This window comes from Tursiops truncatus, chromosome 8 (assembly GCF_011762595.2).
Source record: "Tursiops truncatus isolate mTurTru1 chromosome 8, mTurTru1.mat.Y, whole genome shotgun sequence".
NCBI classification, from domain to species: Eukaryota; Metazoa; Chordata; class Mammalia; order Artiodactyla; family Delphinidae; genus Tursiops; species Tursiops truncatus.
Genome location: NC_047041.1, coordinates 78013140 through 78033270, shown reverse-complemented (window position 1 = coordinate 78033270; position 20131 = coordinate 78013140). Strand labels below are relative to the sequence as shown.

The 20131-nt window shown below is 37.1% G+C and overlaps 1 protein-coding gene across 6 annotated transcripts in view; it reads left to right on the top strand.

The window, feature by feature from the left end:
- LGR4 (leucine rich repeat containing G protein-coupled receptor 4) overlaps window positions 1-18220 on the top strand; it is a 110943-nt gene extending 92723 nt beyond the window's left edge. For 4 of the 6 annotated variants that reach the window (XM_019948077.3, XM_019948072.3, XM_019948078.3 and 1 more), the window contains 14 exons: window positions 352-567; window positions 1412-1483; window positions 3371-3439; window positions 4351-4422; window positions 4605-4676; window positions 5011-5079; window positions 7050-7121; window positions 8131-8196; window positions 8905-8976; window positions 10646-10717; window positions 10972-11097; window positions 11918-12033; window positions 12289-12372; window positions 15160-18220. In XM_019948077.3, coding sequence (XP_019803636.1) covers window positions 352-567; window positions 1412-1483; window positions 3371-3439; window positions 4351-4422; window positions 4605-4676; window positions 5011-5079; window positions 7050-7121; window positions 8131-8196; window positions 8905-8976; window positions 10646-10717; window positions 10972-11097; window positions 11918-12033; window positions 12289-12372; window positions 15160-16436 — 2455 coding nt within the window. In that variant the 3' untranslated portion in view covers window positions 16437-18220. The remainder of the gene's footprint in view (window positions 1-351; window positions 568-1411; window positions 1484-3370; window positions 3440-4350; window positions 4423-4604; window positions 4677-5010; window positions 5080-7049; window positions 7122-8130; window positions 8197-8904; window positions 8977-10645; window positions 10718-10971; window positions 11098-11917; window positions 12034-12288; window positions 12373-15159) is intronic. The other 2 variants (XM_019948073.3, XM_019948074.3) reach the window with 2 other exon arrangements.
- Window positions 18221-20131: the final 1911 nt, after the last annotated feature.

Sequence of the window (20131 nt, the reverse complement as noted above, 5' to 3'; positions counted from 1 at the left end):
TATATTTTTGATAAGTACATTCTGCAACATAAAATTCGCACTTGAGCTCGGAGGGTTTCTTTCTTTCTTTAATATATCATTCTGCCATACAGTTGTGCTTAGCCAAGGATTCAGATTTGTATGCATCTCTTTGTTATGAAGGAAGGGAGACACCTGAGTTCCATATGCTGGTCTTGGAAACATTGTTAGATTTTAGGAAAACTTCTAGTGAAATTAAAGAAATAAGGGATGCTGTGGCTTTGGTCATTTTTAGAACTCCATTTTTTTTTTTTGAACCCTGAGAGTTGTGTGACTTGCCTTGACTCATTCCACTAGAATCCATTATTGAAGGTGGTTGTTTTTCTCTGTCAGGCGTCTAGATGCCAACCATATCACCGCAGTGCCTGAGGACAGTTTTGAGGGGCTCACTCAGTTACGGCATCTGTGGCTGGATGACAACAGTTTGACAGAGGTGCCAGTGCATCCCCTCAGCAATTTGCCGACCCTGCAGGCGCTGACCTTGGCTCTCAACAAAATCTCCAGCATCCCGGATTTTGCATTTACTAACCTGTCCAGCCTGGTGGTTCTGTAAGTATCCACCCCTTTTAATACTATATATTTGTGTTAATTTGGGGGCAAAAGCAGAGTTCTTGTGACAAATTGTTATGAAAGTACCTCACGGAGTATTTTCTTGGAGAGCTGGTGTTTGGGGGATCTGCCTTTTTTACAAAATTACATGTGCTGACTTTTAAAAATACAAAACAAGATAATTTTATAAAAATTAACGTTCGATGGTAACAGTTGAATGTCTCAAAAATAAATGGCCATTTGTAGTCAGGAGAAGAAAGTGGGTCATTCAGCAAACACTAGTACAGCTTTTACTTGTATCCCAGCAATGCATTCAGTGTTAAAAGAGGCGGAAATCCTTTTGGAGATGCCCATAGAAAATGAGTTTCAGTGATATTTCATGTTTTTACTGTCTATTCAAAGAGTATGTGATTTTCTGTTGTTTCAAAAACTTGGACATAATAAAGTGGCATTTCTTGTAAAATCTGTTACTGATTCTCACTGATGTAAGCTGACATTTCCCCTGCCTCCCCATAGGAGAACTCATCAAAGTTTTGCTTCATATAATTAAAAGCTCATCAAAACTTTTGTTTGGATATGGATAAATAATTAAGAATCTTCCATGTGTGCACCCCTCTTCCACTAGAGATATGTTCCTTTTCCACTGGCCTCCTATGTTCAGTGAATCCGAGTCTGTGCAGTGTTTATCAAGAGATATCTACCCAATGCTATTTGTTTTCCATTAGTCAAGTGTTGCAGTGTTTAGCTGCACCATTCCTTTAAGCTCTACCAATTTAGACATGTAAAACATTATAATAGTTGCTTCTGGGTGAGGCAAAAGTCATTTTGGTGCTTTTTCCCATAGGCATCTTCATAACAATAAAATTAAAAGCCTGGGTCAACACTGTTTCGAGGGACTCGATAACCTGGAGACCTTGTAAGTTTATTCGTATTTTGGATGATCACACTTGGGAAGTTGACAGTGCAATTTTGCATTTCATTGCAGAAAAAGGAAAAAAAGTAATGGTCTTAAGTTCAGCTCATGATTAATTTGCTTTAATACATGACTAAAGTCTTGCCTTCAGATAACACAGTCATGAAAACGAATCTAGGTTTCTGGTTAAAAATGGCGCACCAGGTTGATATTTCTTACAAAAGGACGTGGTAAAACCAGCTCAGTCTGCCAAGCCGTACACCTTTTCAAAAACTTTGGTTTTGTTAGTATGATAGGCAGTTTTGGAACTTTGAACCTTATAAAATTAATACTGGAAAAGTTGTTTTGTTTCTTTATTTTCTCCCTCATCTCAGTTGCCTTGCTAATTGTTAACAGTGGGTTTTAATACCATGTCTGCTTTTATATGCTAAATGTGATGAAGCTTTCCATTTTGCTTAGGATACTTTTGTTGTTGTTTCTATTGTTAAAGTGTTAGAGAATTCTGGCTGTTTCAAAACTGTCCATTGTACCATGATATGAGCAAAAGACATAGTGCAGCTGTGTGTAATCAAGAGTAGGGTCTTTATTTTTGTTGTTTTGGTTTGTACTAGTTGCCTTTATTCAGAGACATATAATATTAGCCATCGTGGTATAGTAAATGATTCAGAGAATGTCCCAGTTAGATGGGTGAGTAACATCTGATTGGAATGCTTAGGGTTTGTAATATTTTGTTTAATTGAATTTTTGGGTTAACTGTCAGTCAATGAGAAGACTTAAAATCTTTTAGTACTCTATTAATTCACTTTCCTGTTTAAACCACTAAAAGATAGTAAGTATCAGTGGATATTTGAAAGTTGAAGCTCTTGAAGAAGATACTGCCGAACCCAGTTCTATTCTAAGTATGTAAATACCAGTGGAACAAAAGACTGGGCGGGTCTTCTGATCCTAAACCTTGTATTATTCCAATATATTATTCTAATTATATTAAAATTAAACCTCTTCTTCCCAGTTAAATTTTTATTTACCATTTTTTTCTATGTAGAAAAGGAAAACAACATTGGTCTCTAAGGTGCTGGCCTTTTGATTTTATTTACTCTCATTCTGAAATCAATCGCTGATCATATGCTAACATTCTCTTTAGGTTAAAAGAAATTAAAGTTTAAATACACTCAGAGGGACTTCCCTGACTGTCCAGTGGTTAAGACTCCACGCTTCCAGTGCAAGGGATGAGTGTTCAATACCTGGTTGGGGAACTAAGATCCCACGTGCCTTGTGGCATGGCCAAAAAGTAAATAAATAAAATAAAATACACTCAGAATTAAGACTTTTAGAAGTACAGATCACTACGGCTTTTCCCTCTCCTAATTAATGGAACTTTTTCAACAATTTGTAACCCACTTGAGGACTGTGGTTGTATGAAACTGTCCTGGTCCTTCTCCTTATTCATACTTAGGTCATCCTGCTGATGTTAGGGCCGAGGTCAGCCGCCCTCATACCAGAAGTTCAGGAAGCCACTCTAAACCTAAAATAGAAACCTCAGTCTCAGGCTATTGTCATTTACAGATGATAGTCAATAAATTCCATTTTATGGAGAACTGCCATTCAGGTGATTGGCTTATTTAATGCACCCGTAATATGTGATTCTGAGAGTTGTTTGCACTTTTAAAGTTGTTGACTTAAAACATCATAGAAGCATTAAGATTCTTTTTTCTATTCAGTAATCTAAGAAAAGGTGTACATTTAATTAAATGGACTGGCGATTGGTTGTCAAAGAAAGATTACCATCCAGAGGATGTGATTTAAAAAAAAAAAAAAAAATTTGTACCAAAATACCTTATAAATTGTGACCATCCTTCAATGTTCTTATGTATTTTTCCAATTTTTTTCTAGGGACTTGAACTATAATAATTTGGGGGAATTTCCTCAGGCAATTAAAGCCCTTCCCAGCCTAAAAGAGCTGTGAGTATTGCTTTGCTCTATCTGTGCCTTAATATCCCTAGAACTCACCATTTAATGTTCCAACAATGAGATTTTAGAACATCTTTGTTCCATTATATGTATCATAGTACACACACACACACACACACACACATGCACACACAATCATACAGATTGGATTATATTGGCTAGCACGGACAATTCTGAGCATAGATTACTGTATAGGGCTGGATTCTGGTGAAGCAAGCCATAAGGTATGGTCTCTGCTTTATAGGAGCTGTGGTCTTAGTCCCACTGGGGAGGCTGACCATATAAGACAGACAGAGAGCAGTTTCTAGGTGGAAATAAGTGCTGAGTGAATAGGATAAATAAATCATTCCAGAAAAAGACCTCACTGAGGCTTGGGGTCATTGGAAAAAAAACATCACCAAAGAGAAGGAATTTGACTGGACTTGAAAGAATGGAAATATTTAGATAAATGAAAGAGATGAGGGAGCATTTTAGATATTGGATTTGTCAAGGTCAGAGATAAGAATGCACATGGCATAACAGAGATCGTGTGTCATGAGTTGATAGCAAATATTCTGAGATGCATTTCTTAAAAACTAAATGCAGGTGACAGTGAGGGAGATTTTGGGGTTAGAATACCTGTGATGCATGCAGTCAAAAGTTCTTTGAGGATGAAGCAAGCTAAATGTATATAAGGAACCTGGCAGTGGTAGTAGGTTAAGCAGTGGGTTTAAAAAGAATTAGGTATGGTCCTGAAAAAGATGAGATGGAATTAAAAATTCAATTTCCCCACATTTTTGAAATTTTCATGTAGTTGTTATCAGTTATATTTTACATCCTACTGAAGAGTAGTAGATATTCAGGTTTTAACTTATTTCACAAGGGGATAAACATTTCAAAATATTTTTCTTCTATCTTTGTAGGTTATTTCACAGTAATTCTATTTCTGTTATTCCTGATGGAGCATTTGATGGTAATCCACTCTTAAGAACTATGTAAGTAGTTTTGAAATTTTCTTTTAATATGTAATCATGTAAAGCAATGTCTGTACAATGCCAAACATCTGGATAAAGAATGGAAATTCAGGCTGTTAGATATATGAGCTTTGTGAACATAGATTTAGTGTTGGAGTGCTTGTGAACATATGAAAACTTTGCTTTTTTGGCTATTTTTACAGACATTTGTATGATAATCCTCTATCTTTTGTGGGGAACTCAGCATTTCACAATTTATCTGATCTGCATTCCTTGTAAGTATTATAGAAATTTAAAAACAAACCTGAATATTTACACAGTTGCTTTAATGGAAAACTAGAATTTATCATTGTAGCTCCAGACAGCAGAATCTTTTATTTTCTTTTTCTTGGGTGGAAATCCAAAAGACAATTTTGAAAATTTATGATGATTCTTATTTATGTGAACACTTGGTCAAAATTATCACACTTTCAGGTCCAATCAAGAGATGAAACTAATCTTTTTAGGTATAGTGGTACTGTAATTGTAAGCTGTTTAAAAAATAAAATGAAAATATTATCTATGAAAATTTTTATTTTAAATTACTTTTTATCTCCCAATTTCTTAAAGAGTCATTCGTGGTGCAAGCATGGTACAGCGGTTTCCCAATCTGACTGGAACTGCCCATCTGGAGAGTCTGTAAGTGTGGCCTTTTGAAGAAGGGCTGTGTAAAGATAACACCACGCTGGCCTGCTAGTAGGTTGCCAGTGTTTTTTGGTGATGATGATGAGTTAATGTTGATTTCTACAATCTTGGTTTGTGAATATCACGCATAGAGATGGATAGGGTTTGGAGTCAGTCAACTCAGGTAGAGTATATAGCCTAGTATGTGAGAGGTAAGTTCTGAAAAGGTCACTGAAACTATAAGGCAGTAAGTAAGTACCAAATTAGAAGCAGTGCTTTAGGAGTTCAGAAGTGGAGCAATCGATGTAGACGATCAGAAAAGGCTTTATGGAAGAGGTGAAATGTTTCAAAATTGGATACTGTCAGGTCTCCCAGACCTGGTCTTTTATTTAGAAAGGCAGGATTTAGTAAAACCGGGAATACTGAATATATACTCAGGTATGGCATACAGATGATCAAATATAGCTAAAATTGCATGTTTATAATCAAATGGGGAATGATATGGAGAAATCTGGAAAATTGTTGGGCTTGTAATTTTAAAGTGACAGACCTTGAGTACTGAACATTTGGTTATGGTAAAGCTTCTCAGTGGGCGGCCTGTGAATGGGCTGCAGGTGCATCTAAGATCTTGATGACCTCAGCCCTCCAGAAGCCATGTGGGGCCTGACCGTGGTTAGGATCTCTGCCACAAGGAGCCTTACCACAGTGTGCCGCAGAAGTTACAACATTCGTGTGTGCCAAGATGTAAGAAAAGTTGGGAAGCATTGAGCTAAGGAGTTTAAAGTCTACTCTTACGGCAGTTTGGAGGTGTTGAAAATGTTGGAGGAGGAGGCGTGAGGAGGGTAAGAAGAGAGACTAGAGGTAGAATGGTGAGGGGGCCATGGGAATACTCCACTTGGCTAAATGAACACATTTAACCATGAGAGTTCTGTGTCTTCGATCCATCACTGGAGTTCCTCCATGTGGCCTGAGATTCCTCTACCCCTCTCTGCATCATTTCACCCTTGATCTGCATAGTAGCAGAAAAAATGGAGAGGGTCAGATGCTGAGACCTACAGAAGACGGAAGAACAGGAACTGGTGACTGACTGCCGATGGGGAGGTAGAAAGGGAGGGGATTGCTGGGCTGCACCGCTCAGGTCTATAAGACCTGCACTTGTCCAGCTTCATGACCGAAGAAAGAGCCCAGAGTCAGCAACAGAGACAGCAGTGGTTTAATGGATGGGGGAGCTTACATGTCTGAAGCAAGGTCCTGGAGCAACACCCCGCTGGCACACGGAAGGCAGGACATGGCAGCAGTCTTCGCTCCCGGGGTGGGGGGAAGGGGAGATTGCCAGTTATAGGAATTGACATCAGGTTGGCTAATTAGTTACCAGGGAAACCAGCAGAGGGGCATGCCTCTCACCACCCTTTGATAAGAACTATCACTAGCTGGGGTCTGGGGCAAGTATGCAGGAAGGTCAGTCATGTGAGTAGGGTAAAGCAGGCCCTGGTCAGGCAGGGGCTATACAGAGAGCAAGAGAACAGCCATCTTGAGTGGCCTGATCATACAGGGATTAAAAGAAAGTTTCAAAACATTGAGTCAGGTTGATTGAAAGAAAAGATAGAAACATGGTTTGGGGGGCAGGATGCTATCCTGGTTTCAAATGTTTTGGGTATGAGGGGGTGACAGAACTTGCAGAACTTGTGGTCAGGCTGTGACTACGGATTCATTTTTTTCTGTTGGTCCACATGAGAACTCAAGCTTATCATCTGGACAATATTAACTTCTCGTGTCACAAGCTCTTCTGCATTACTATGAAAATAATATGGGTATTAAGGGTTCATTCTTCTTCCCACGTGCCTTACTTTAGGGAGTAGTTAGGCAGTGGGACACATAGACTCTAGTCCATATGCAAGTATGTGAACATGTATGTTTCTATATGAGAATAGAATTTTGTTTACCATCTCAACTTGAATCATTTCTTAGACCATGTTTTTCCATAGGACCTTGACCGGTACAAAGATAAGCAGCATATCCAGTAATTTGTGCCAAGAACAGAAGATGCTTAGGACTTTGTAAGTTGGATTCTTCTTCCCTTCTCCTGCCTTTCTTTGTTTTATGTACTTCACACATGTTGAGTTTTATTTTTAATGAACTCTTTTCATTAGGTGACATTAAGGTATAATTATTTCTTATTGGTTCCCTTCATGGAAATGAGCAGGAATTTTAGTATCCCGCTTCCTTGATTTCTTTTTTTATCCTGACTCCTCATCCTTATTCTAGTTGCCCCAGGGGAGTTAGCTGTCTGTATGCTGCTCTTTCATCCATAACCCAAGTAAGAGCCCCAGTCTTTCTTGGATCAGGAACCAATTAAGCATGGAGCTTTCCAAAATCTCTAAGCTGCCCTGGAAATTAAAAGTAAATAAAGGATGTAAAGTTGTCACAAGAACAAACAATTAAGTTACTAAGTTGTTAACAAGTATTCAGTGGCAAGAGATAGTAACAAAATAAATGACTGACTGATCAAGCAAGTAGTTAAATGGTGTCATGGAGTATCAAACACAATGATAACACTGAGGAAACACTGCATGGGATTAACAGAGTTAACTAGTCCCAATTTTTTATTTACTATAAATATTTTTTAAAATGTGAGTACATATAACACTCCTCTTACAGCTTTTAAATTCAATAACAACATAGAAATTATTTATGGTATAAACAATATTATAAAAATATGAATTAAAAAACTCGTAACTCTACCATTTGGACATAATTTTTATATATTTTCTGCACTGTATTTTTCATATTTATTGTATATTCTTAATGTTTTAAAATATATTTTATATTGTCTATACTCAACATTATGTACTTGAAGTTTGCCAGTCTTAAGCCTGTTCTGTCACTGAGGTAGGTGCTCTAGAAAGCTTATGTGTCTTGGGTAAAAAAAAAAAAAGTTGCTTTTGTTGTTTAGCCGTATTTCTTTATTACAGATCTTAGCACTGCTTTCAGTGCTTCTGAGTACAGCTCTCATAATGTAGTATTCTGATAAGATAAAATTAATTTGTTAATTTCCGTTATTTTAAGGGACTTATCTTACAACAATATAAAAGACCTTCCCAGCTTTAATGGTTGCCATGCTCTGGAAGAAATGTAAGTTGGTCTTTGACTTACTCTTTTTTCTATGGTCTATTGTTAATTCATTGAGCCTTTCCTATTGTAAATAAATGGCTTTCATATTAAGATCTTAGAAATTCACATAATCAGGTGTTCCTATGAATAAATGTCCAATGGTACCAAGTGTGTTCATGTGACCAGCATTTATCGGGCACCTGTCTATCAGGCATTCTATGAGATGGTATGGGAGGAGGGTGGTGTATATGAAAAACCAACCAAACAAAAAACTGGTCCAGATGTGGATATCTACAGTGTAGCTATACAGGACAGCTCTGGTGGGAGTTGACTGAGAGGTCAGGAAAGGGAGGAACTTATACTCCCATGTTTTATCTCCTCCTTCCTCTGACCTTCCTTCTGTGGTACTTGGTATGGTTGCGTCTTGGGTCCTTTCTCACTATGTTGTCTTCCTGCTGTCACTCCTGTGTGGAGTTGGTGAGGAATTTAGATAGTGTACCTTAACTCTCAGTGTAATTTTGGGTGAAATACCAATTAGTCTAACCCTTTCATCTTCTAGACGAGGAAACAACAGTTCCTTTTACTTTCAACAAGATCAATTAATGTTACTCATGAATGAATGTTTAAACTTAGAAAAAGTTTAATTAAGAAATGTTATTTTTCAAAATAGAAAATATTTTCTTGCTTTTTTTCTCTTTCTTTTATCTTTAATTCTTATTCTTTTTTTAGTTCTTTGCAACGTAATCAGATCCACCAAATAAAGGAAGATACTTTTCAAGGCCTGACATCCCTAAGGATTCTGTAAGTTCCTCTGTGATTATTAGAGAGAAATAAAATTTTTGTTAAACTGTAAATTAATGTATCATTATAATTCCCATGTTAGTAGATATACTTAAATATAGGATTTATTATGCATAAATATTGTTTTTCAAACTTTACCACATGGTACTTCATAAATAATTTCCTTTCAGCATTTTTTCACCTTAGTTAATTTATGAGATTGCTAATTTATGAGATTGCCCATTTGTGAGTGAAAAAGTATAACGTGTATAGCTTGAGAAACACACCTTGTGTGTTTTCAAGTCATAATAATGAAGTTTGTCAGTTTGTTAGGGGCTGAGTGGGCAAACTATAGCCTGTGGGTCAGATCCAGCGTGCCTCCTGTTTCTGTAAATTAAGTTTTATTAGAACACAACCCTGACTTTTTGTTTAAGAATTGCCTAAAGCTGCTTTCACCATACTATGGCATAGTCAAATAGTTGCAGTAGAGACCGTGTGACCCCCAGAGGTGAAGGATATTTACTGTCTGGCCCTCTACAGAAAAAGTTTGCTGACCCCTGCACTGGGGTACCTATCATGGCAAACACAGCTAATATGCAGTAGAAGCACTCATTTAAAAAGTGATTTGTATTTGAGTGCATATTTGTGCCTGGTACTCTATTAAGCACTTGGGAATACAGACAAACCATGTCACGGCCTTCATGCAATGCAGAAGACGCAATACACTAAATAGGGAACAATTTTTTTTTATACAGAAAAGAATTTGAAACATTGACAGTGAAGTGTAATTACATATATTAAAATCATGTTTTCCAGTAGATCCCCATTAAGAAATTAAACATGCGTCTACTAGAGAAATACTTTATTGGTAGTTGGGTTGCTGGACCTTTCCTTGTTGCTAACAGGCTTCCTGTGGGTCTGGGCAGTAGTGGGGAAGGGGACTGGCTCCCAGCTGCCATCACTTCTAGAGCGCTGATAAGTGACAACAATGAAAAGCTAGCTGGCCTTTTCATGATTTGGAACCAAGTCTGTCGAATTTTCCTGTTATCCAGGAGATGTGTCATGGAATGAATTTAACCTATCTTTAAATTTCCATTAAGGCTCCGTGTAAGTGTGGTTGCAGATTATTTCTATGTTTTATTAATTCTGTAATATCAGAATTCCTCAGGGTGTGTTCCTGAATATAGTGTATGGCTCTGGTGTTGATATGGTTTTTATTTCCTGCTCGGGGAAAGAATGATATCTGAAGCCCTTCTGGAATGCTCTTGTTTGCATATTGATTATTTGTCTTCCCTCACGGCCTTATCACTAACCTTTGAGAAGGCAAATAACCTGAAGCCTGTTTTTATTTTCAGCTTTGTCAGGAGCTGTGCTTTTCCTCACCTAGTTAATAGGACCAGAAGTTATATCATATCATTTATATTTCTGAACTAGTATCAGAATGATAAGGTGGAGAAAATTCACAACTGTTTGAAACAGATGCCAGTTAGAATTACTGCTCCCTGGAACACATTCCAAGAAATATTTGGCTGTGAAGGGAAGGACTTTAACAAACATTAAAAATGTTGTTGAACAAGATTAAAGATCTTTGTTATCTTATCAGGGATATTGTGACTACAGCAGATTCTAAAGTGTAGTCTGCATTTGGAATTTATTTCAAAAGAGTAACACTTTATTTTTATAATTGCAGAGATCTGAGTAGAAACCTGATCCATGAAATTCACGACAGAGCTTTTGCCAAGCTTGGGTCAATAACTAACCTGTAAGTTTCATGCAGCAATATCATGAAAGTAGTGAATAGTCTGCAGAAACTTGTGTTTTAGCATTGTGCTACCCAAATCATTTTCTCTTTTTAGTGTTCCCTTGTATAAATGCTAACCTGCTATGATGTAGTGGCAGCTTCTGAAATGGTTTTCGCACACCTAAACTTCCTCTTAGAGCTCTGAGACTTGTGATGTTAATGCATGTACAGATTTGTGTCTTAGGAGTTAATTTGAAGTCTTATTCACATTTTAGAGATATAAGTTTCAATGAATTAACTTCATTTCCAACGGAAGGCCTAAATGGACTAAATCAGCTGAAACTTGTGGGCAACTTCAAGCTGAAAGAAGCCTTAGCAGCAAAAGACTTTGTTAATCTCAGGTGTGTTTTTGCTTATTTTTCTTTTTTGTGGAAGTTTTGGTAAACCTCCAGATTACAGAGTGTCCTGGGTTTTTTTTTTTTTTTTGCTGTGGTTCCCAGATTTTCTGGGAGGCTGTCATTTAAGAGTATTTTCAACCTCAGTCCTCACAAACTTGGAAAAAAATAGAACATGAGCATTAGTCCATAGTTGTTGAGGACATGAATTGCAGACCACGTTGCTGGTCAAAGAGATAATCTAGCCCTTCATCAGAATGGTTTTGTATATAGTGGGATTTGTCATTTGCAACAAGATGGCAGAAAGCACATGTGAACCTACAGGAAGTTGACACAATGTGATAATACTTTACAGAGATATTAGAGTTAGAGAGGGGACCTTACTAGATATAGTAGAGAGAGGGTTTGGGAATATTATTATGGGAGAAGAGAATAAATATTTTCATTATACTTATATGAACAAAGTGAATTCATTTAATGGTGTAAAGTCACAGATGACCTGGGACATTAATTTTAAATGAAACTACCAGTTTCATATGATAAATTGGGTGTGGTTAACTCATTTATGAAAGGAGTCTGATAAGATTTTACTTTAAATTGCAGTATTGCTATTAAATTTTAAAGATGTCTTGATTCAAATTGTTTTTAAAAGCATACCTTATATAAATGGAGAAACTCATGGTGTCATCTGATACCAGAGCTTTTTAACAGATGAAGAAACTAAGTCCAGAGCGGATAATGACCAGCTTAAAGTATTTACTTTTTACAGAACAAAAGCATGTCTGTGAAGTTGGTATTTCAGTATAGATTTTGCCATTTTTTTCAGGTCTTTATCTGTACCATATGCTTATCAGTGTTGTGCATTTTGGGGTTGTGACTCTTATGCACATTCAAGCACAGAAGATAACAGCCTCCAAGATCACAGTGTGGCAAAGGATAAAGGCAAGTGCATGAACTTTTGAAAATAGAACACAGCATTAATCAAAGTCTCTGTTATTGTAATCAGTTTGCAAAGGATCAATGTGAAATCTGTGGAGAAAAATGGCTTTTGTGTACTGTGTTCCTGACATCTTTAATATGTTATTAAGCCTGGTGCAAGCTGAACTTACATCATGTACAAGAGAGAAGACTGCAGGAAAAGATGGGTCTTTTGAACTGCCTGAACCTTGAATTAAACAGTTTGTGTTATATATTCAGGTCCCACTGACCTAGCAGTTGTCACCAGCAGTGCTGAAAAGGAGGAGCACAGTCAAATCATTATCCACTGTACACCCTCGACAGGTAAGCCTAACACATTTGGCTGCAGTTTCTCGCTTTAAACGAACACTAGGCAAATATACCTAAAACTTCCAGGGATAGATGTGATTTCTGTGACAGGAGTGCGACTAGATGGTTTCATAAGGCCTGACTCAACGTGTGGTCTGTATACAAGGAGCTTAGCCATCTCTTGCAGAGTCTCAGGCCCAGACCCAGTGACTCAGAATCTTTGTGTTAACAAGCTCCCCAGACGAGAGTTATGCACGTTGAGGATGGAGAGGCTCTTTCTTCATGGAACTTTAACCCTAGGTCCAGTTCTTACTGGTCTGTAAGGATTTTTGGTGTTATCCTTTTTTTTTTTTTTTTTTTAATGAAACCTTGCCATTACTTTTAAAAAATTTATTTATTTGTTTGTTTATTTTGCCTGCGTTGGGTCTTCGTTGCCGTGTGCGGGCTTTGTCTAGTTGCAACAAGCGGGTTGCCATTACGTTTCTTTCTGTTTTATTTCATTGAACTTCAGTAGACTTGGGAAAGTTATTAAATTGACACCACGTATTGGTCATGACTGTATTCTGCCTAATCTGTCAGAGAAGATGGATTTAGAATTTTACTGTTAAAGAAAAATTTAAATAATGGCTAAATTGTGTGCTATGAAGTAGATTCCTCTTTAATATGATCACACAGGATGATCTGGACATTAATTTTATAACTCAGAATCGTAAATATTATGGATTCTTTAATGATTACTACTGAATTGTGAGCTTCCTCAGAGGCTGTGTATGTGTTCTTTTAATACTTAGCACAGTGCCTGGTATAGAGAATAATCTTAAAGTGATCAGCTGAGTGAATGGGATTAACAAGAATCATTTATGTCTATGCAGTTATTTAGTTTCTGTATTGACTGGTAGAAATTAAGGGGTCACTTGCCCTGCTGGGGTTCTTGTGTTGGAGAATGTACATAAGGAAGGGAACGTCTTTATTAAAGGGGAGTGTAAACTTGAATATGCAGAGATTCCATTTCTTCCACACTGATTTTAAACCTTGGGGGTCAACCAGAAGGAAAGTTGGTCTGAGCTCATCTCCCCAGGTGGCAATAGGAGTGAAGTGCAGGTCTGCTTCCTCCACTCCACTCACTTGTAGTAACACAGAGACAGCCATGTGCTGACACAGAAGCAGGAAGTGGAGGAGAGCAGGAACCTTCTTTTAAAACTCGAGGAAGCAGCAGGTTTCCAAAGACAGACTGGGTGGAGCCAGCTTCCCAGGCTTTTGAAGGAAAGTAATTCCACCCACTAATCAGACACTTTCCAAAGGGTGTCCTGTTCTCCCAGGTCGGATTAGCTACTCCTTGTTCCTTGCAGAAGGAAGAGTTCAGATACAGAGATAAAGGTGAAAGGTTCCTCTTAACACTTCCCTGACGGGGCAATAAAAAAATTAATTAGAAAAAAAAAATTTGTTTTTAAGTTCCTTGAGTGAGATCCATATAAATGGTGCAGAGCTGGTTTGTTAGGTCTGTGAATATCTCAGTGATTAAGTTGCTTTATGGGATGTATCAAACTTCAGGACAATCCAGAAACATAAATTAGAACGTGTCTTTTGGGCAGTTGCAGTACATAGTTTTCTTATGCTCTGTAGACAAAATTCTGTTTTTCTTCACTAACTTTTATTTTTTAAATATTATTATCTTTTTTTAACATCTGTATTGGAGTATAATTGCTTTACAATGTTGTGTTAGTTTCTGCTGTATAACAAAGTGAATCAGCTATACATAAACATATATCCCCATATCTCCTCCCTCCTGCGTCTCCCTCCCACCCTCCCTATCCCACCCCTCTAGGTGGACACAAAGCACCGAGCTGATCTCCCTGTTTTCTCTAACTTTTAAATAAAACGGTTGTCATTTGGGACATAATTAGCATGCCAGTCAGTTGCTAGAACATACAGCTCAGCTACTAAATTAGTTCTTGCAATCCTAGTTCGTTATGTAGGGTTTTATTGGACATAGTTTTACATTACTAGTTAACATTGGTGTTAACTAGTGTAACATTGATTTGGCTCTCATACTGTCTGAATGACCTCTGTCAGGTCAACCAAACACTTTGAAATCTCAGTGTCTCTGGATGAAAAATGGGGATAATTATACCTATCTTAACCTGCTTCATCAGATTGCTTTTGAAAGCTATAAGAAATGTGTAAAAAATATATGTATTACACATACATATAATATACAATTAGTATAAAGTATATTAGGAACTAGGAAGGAAGAAGGAAAGGACCTGACATTTACTGAAGTACAACTATGTACCCAGTAGCCCGCTTAAGTACCTTGTGTATGTAATTTTACTTACGCTACACAACGCTGTGAAATAGGTGTTATTATCCACAAGTGAGAAAATGAAATTCTTAGAGGTTTAAGTTGCCCTCTCAAGTAAGAGCAGCAAGTTATGAACCCCAAACTCAAACTCTAGTATATCTGATTGCAAGCCCTCAGTTTATGAAGTACCTTTCAGGTACTAGACACTGTGCTATGTATATTAACTTAGGTATAAGAAAAAGTGAAAATTTTCTTTTAAATATCATTGTATGGTTTGCCCAATAGTTAATAAAAGAAATGAAATAAATATATATTAAAATAACATATTAAAATAAATTTTTAAATAGCCCAGTCCAATGACTAAAATATCAAAGAAACGGTAATCTTTTCTATTGGGATCAGTTCAATTTGTAGTAGATTAATTATTCTAGTTTCTCTCTCAAGCCATATCATATGGAATATGGTCTTTTATAAGTTGTCTTTTCTCTCTTTCATTCTAGGTGCTTTTAAGCCCTGTGAACATTTACTGGGAAGCTGGATGATCCGTCTTACTGTGTGGTTCATTTTCTTGGTTGCATTGCTTTTCAACCTGCTTGTCATTTTAACAACATTTGCATCTTGTACATCACTGCCTTCCTCCAAACTGTTCATAGGCTTGATTTCTATATCTAACTTATTCATGGGAGCCTATACCGGCATCTTAACTTTCCTGGATGCTGTGTCCTGGGGCCGATTTGCCGAATTTGGCATTTGGTGGGAGATTGGCAGTGGCTGCAAAATAGCTGGGTTTCTTGCCGTTTTCTCCTCAGAGAGTGCCATATTTTTATTAATGTTAGCGGCCATCGAAAGAAGCTTATCTGCAAAAGATATAATGAAAAATGGGAAAAGCAATCATCTCAGACAGTTCCGGATTGCTGCCCTGTTTGCTCTTCTGGGTGCGGCAGTAGCAGGCTGTTTTCCCCTTTTCCACGGAGGGGAATATTCTGCATCACCTCTGTGCTTGCCATTTCCCACAGGAGAGACCCCATCATTGGGATTTACCGTAACCTTAGTGCTGTTAAACTCACTAGCATTTTTATTAATGGCCATCATCTACACTAAACTCTACTGCAACTTGGAAAAAGAAGACCTTTCAGAGAACTCACATTCTAGCATGATTAAGCATGTTGCCTGGCTCATCTTCACCAACTGCATCTTTTTCTGCCCCGTAGCCTTTTTCTCGTTTGCGCCATTGATCACTGCCATCTCTATCAGCCCCGAAATAATGAAGTCTGTTACTCTGATATTTTTCCCATTGCCTGCTTGCCTGAATCCAGTCCTGTATGTCTTCTTCAACCCAAAGTTTAAAGAAGACTGGAAGTTACTGAAGCGACATATTACCAAGAAAAACGGATCCGTGTCGGTTTCCGTCAGCAGCCAAGCTGGTTGTGTGGAACAGGATTTCTACTATGACTGCGGCATGTACTCACACTTGCAGGGTAACCTGACTGTGTGTGACTGCTGTGAATCCTTTCTGTTGACCAAGCCAGTGTCCTGCAAACACTTAATAAAATCACACAGCTGTCCTGCCTTGGCAGTGGGTTCTTGCCAAAGACCGGACGGCTATTGGTCCGACTGTGGCACGCAGTCTGCCCATTCTGATTACGCAGATGAAGAAGATTCCTTTGTCTCGGACAGTTCTGACCAGGTGCAGGCCTGTGGACGAGCCTGCTTCTATCAGAGTCGAGGATTCCCTTTGGTGCGCTATGCTTACAATCTCCCAAGAGTTAAAGACTGAATCAGTGTGTTTGTGACTGTTTCCCCCATCAACCCAAATCACAGTGTTTATAGAATGAACCCTAGTCTGATCTCTCATCTGGGAAGCACTTCTGTGATCACTGCCTGGTGTCACTTAGAAGAAGGAGAAAGGCGGCAGTTTATTTCTTAAACCAGACCTTTGCAAAGAACAAGTGCCTAAACTATCAATGGATGAAAAAATGCAGTGTCCAAGCAATGTGTAGTCTATTTGAAACAAATGTATAACTTGAAAAAGATTCTATGTATATCATAGCAATATAGCGTTAGGTTTTTCTGATCCATAAGAAGCAAATTTATACCTATTTCTGAATTAAGCACAAGATAAAGAACAGCTGTTAATATTTTTTTAAGAATATTTTAAATGGTGATTTTGTATAATTGAAGAAAAAGTCTTGCTAATTTTACCTAATGTTTCATCATTAATCTCAGGACAACTTACTGCAGGGCCAAAAAAAGGGATTGTTTCCCAGATAGGACTCTGAGAGTGCATGTAGGCATCATCGTCTGGCATTGTCTAATCCATCTCTGACATAATAGAGATTGTTTAAGAGATTTAAATATAAAACCTGAAGATGTTTTTAAAACAATATTAACAACTGTTAGATTTTAAAAGAATAACCGAACACATTTGTTTTCAGTCATTATACACTGCTTTGTTTCAATCACAGCAATTTTTTCTTCAGTGTTTTGTGATCACACTATTAGGAAAAAGTAAAGGGCTCATTGCTGTGTGAATTAGTAGATTTGGCTAAACTACTTACATGGGACTTTAATAGTATCTGAGGGATTCGATGGCTCCGTGTGATGTTCTCATTGATAAAACACGTCCTAATATCCTTGGAGCTATCAGTATTTTCCAGTTTTGTTGGTCTGTGATCTACCTATAGTTTAAATTATACAGAAAGTAAATTGTGGCAAGTGATTTCATTTAGTTGGAAGAAATTGTGAGTAATTATGACACAAAGCACTTACATTTATTAGTGAGCTGGATTCTCCTGAACCTATACTATTATATGGAAGCTGCCATACATTTTCCCCCTTACTTTGATTTACAAGAGCCTGTGCAACAGCTCAGGAACGGTGTTCTTGGGAGACAAGCCAAATATGTCACTAAGGAAAAAAAAAGGCATAAAGCTTAGGCCTGACAAGCCAAATATGTCACTAAGGAGAAAATAAAAGGCATAAAGCTTAGGCGTATATCTTTAAAAATCAAAAATTTTACTTGATTCTCACCTATGGACTTCTGACATGTTCACTACGTGGAGTCTTAAAGTTATAAAGGTTCAATACGTTTTTTGAACAATATGCTAAATCAGTAGCAAACCCACTGCCATATTAGTTGTTCAGGAGATACTAAAAGACATTAAGCTAGATTGCAGTTTAAAAATTAAACTGTATATAATGTGCATATAATGAATTTTTATCTTATGTAAATTATTTTTAGAACACAAGTTGGGAAATGTGGCTTCTGTTCATTTCGTTTAATTAAAGCTACCTCCTAAACTATAGTGGCTGCCAGTAGCAGAATGTTAAATTGTGGTTTATATACTTTTTGCATTGTAAATAGTCTTGGTTGTATATTGTCAGTGTAATAAAAACAGAATCTTTGTATATCAAAATCATGTAGTTTGTATAAAATGTGGGAGGGATTTATTTACAGTGTGTTGTAATTTTGTAAGGCCAACTATTCACAAGTTTTTAAAATTGCTATCATGTTTGTATATTTACACATCTGATAAATATTAAATCATAACTTGGTAAAAACATCTAGCTAAAAGTTTTTTCTTTTCAAAAGTCATGTTACTGAATACTTTCATTGCATTCATTTAAAAAATAGAATAGCAGATATCTAAAATATGTGGTAAACTGTACTATACATATGGTAGGAAATACAATATTGTATGCAGTGTGTTTAATTATTAAAGTTTCTGGAAAGCAATCTATTTTGCCTTAATTTATACTAGATATATTAATGAATTTGCTTAGTGTTAAACTAAGCAAATTGAAGTAAAATATTTTTAAGAGTATTAGAAGAAATGTTGAGAGAACACTTTGCTGAAATTTAGAAGTGAGGTTTTATTCTATCTTAAGTCTGAACCATACTCACGGAAAACAAACTGTGAAATTTAAGAGGATACCATCAATTATATCTTATTTAAAAGCAAATTATTTTAAAAACTGCATGATTCCAGTTATAGCCAATTGCTCAAATGCAGTAGTCCTCCCTTTCTTCCCTTATCTGAGGTTTCACTTTCCATAGTTTTAGTTGCCTGTAGTCAACCGCAGTTCAAAAATATTAAATGGAAAATTCTAGATATAAAAAATTCATGTTTTAAATTGCACACCCTTCTGAGTAGTGTGATGAAATCTTGCGCTGGTCTACTCTGAAACGAATCATCCCTTTGTGCAGTATATCCTGCCTGTTAGTCACTTAGTAGCTGTCTCTGACTATCTCAGTGCTTGTGTTCAAGGAACCCTTATTTTACTTAATAATGGCCCCAAAGCATGAGAATAGTGATGCTGGCAATTCAGATATTCTCATACTATGCCTAATTTATAAATTAAACTGTATGGGGAAAAAAACATAGTATACATAGGGTTTGGTACTATCTACAGTTTCAGGCGTCCACTGGGGGTCTTGGGACATATCCCCTGTGGATAAGAAGGGTCTATTGTACTTAGAAATAATTCAGTATTCACAGTCATCAAGACTTCATTTTACAGATGGGAAAATAGAGGGCCTAATGAAATTTAAGTGAATACCTGACACATACAGCAAATTAGAACCCAAACCAGCACCCAGTTCCCCTTAATTTGAGATGTTTTTTGTTTTTGTTTGTTTTAAACTTCAGTATATGTTTGGAATTCCCATAACCAAAAGTAGAATACTATAATTACCCCTCCTCCCATGCCCTAGGCCCTTACTGCCCATACCCAACATCCAGCTTTGGCAGCTGTCAACAGCACATGGTAAATCTTGTTTCTCCTTCATCCCATTCACTCACCTTCTCTAATCCCTCTGCTCCTTGGATTATTTTGAAGCAAACCTAAAACTAATTGTTTCATCTGAAAATATTTCAATATGTCCAGGGATACATTTTTTTAAATTGTGTCATATATTGCAATAGGACTCACTGATAATGATGTTATTTTTGAAACAGAGATTTTCAAGCAAGGGTCACTCTTCACTTACACAAGTTTACAAAGCCAGCAAAAAATAGGAATTATCTCAAATATAGCGTGAAAGTGAAAATAAATGAGTAGTAAGAAGAGAAGTTACTAAGTTAATACCCTGAAACTTAAGGGGAGAGGCCCTCTTTCGAGCTTATTTATACATTTTATATAATGCAACCAAACTTGATTATGGTTTCTGTCCCAGTAACGAAAAGGCGCTGTAAGAAAGGAGACCACAGGACTTGATTATGTTCAAGCACCAGCACCAGCAGCTCTTAGCCTCTTAGCTCCAGGATTGTTACAGCATAATGCAGTAGTTGGTCATCATGATGATTCTGAGGCGTCAAGGGCATAATTTGTTTAAAACATTTTAGATCCCATAGCAAGAGGTTACAGTGGAACGGTTTTGGAGTTTAAATGATACAAGTTACCATTTACCATTTTCTCTTGTCTGGTCCTGTGCTAGAAGCTTTGAGAATTAATAAAATATGACTGGGAGAT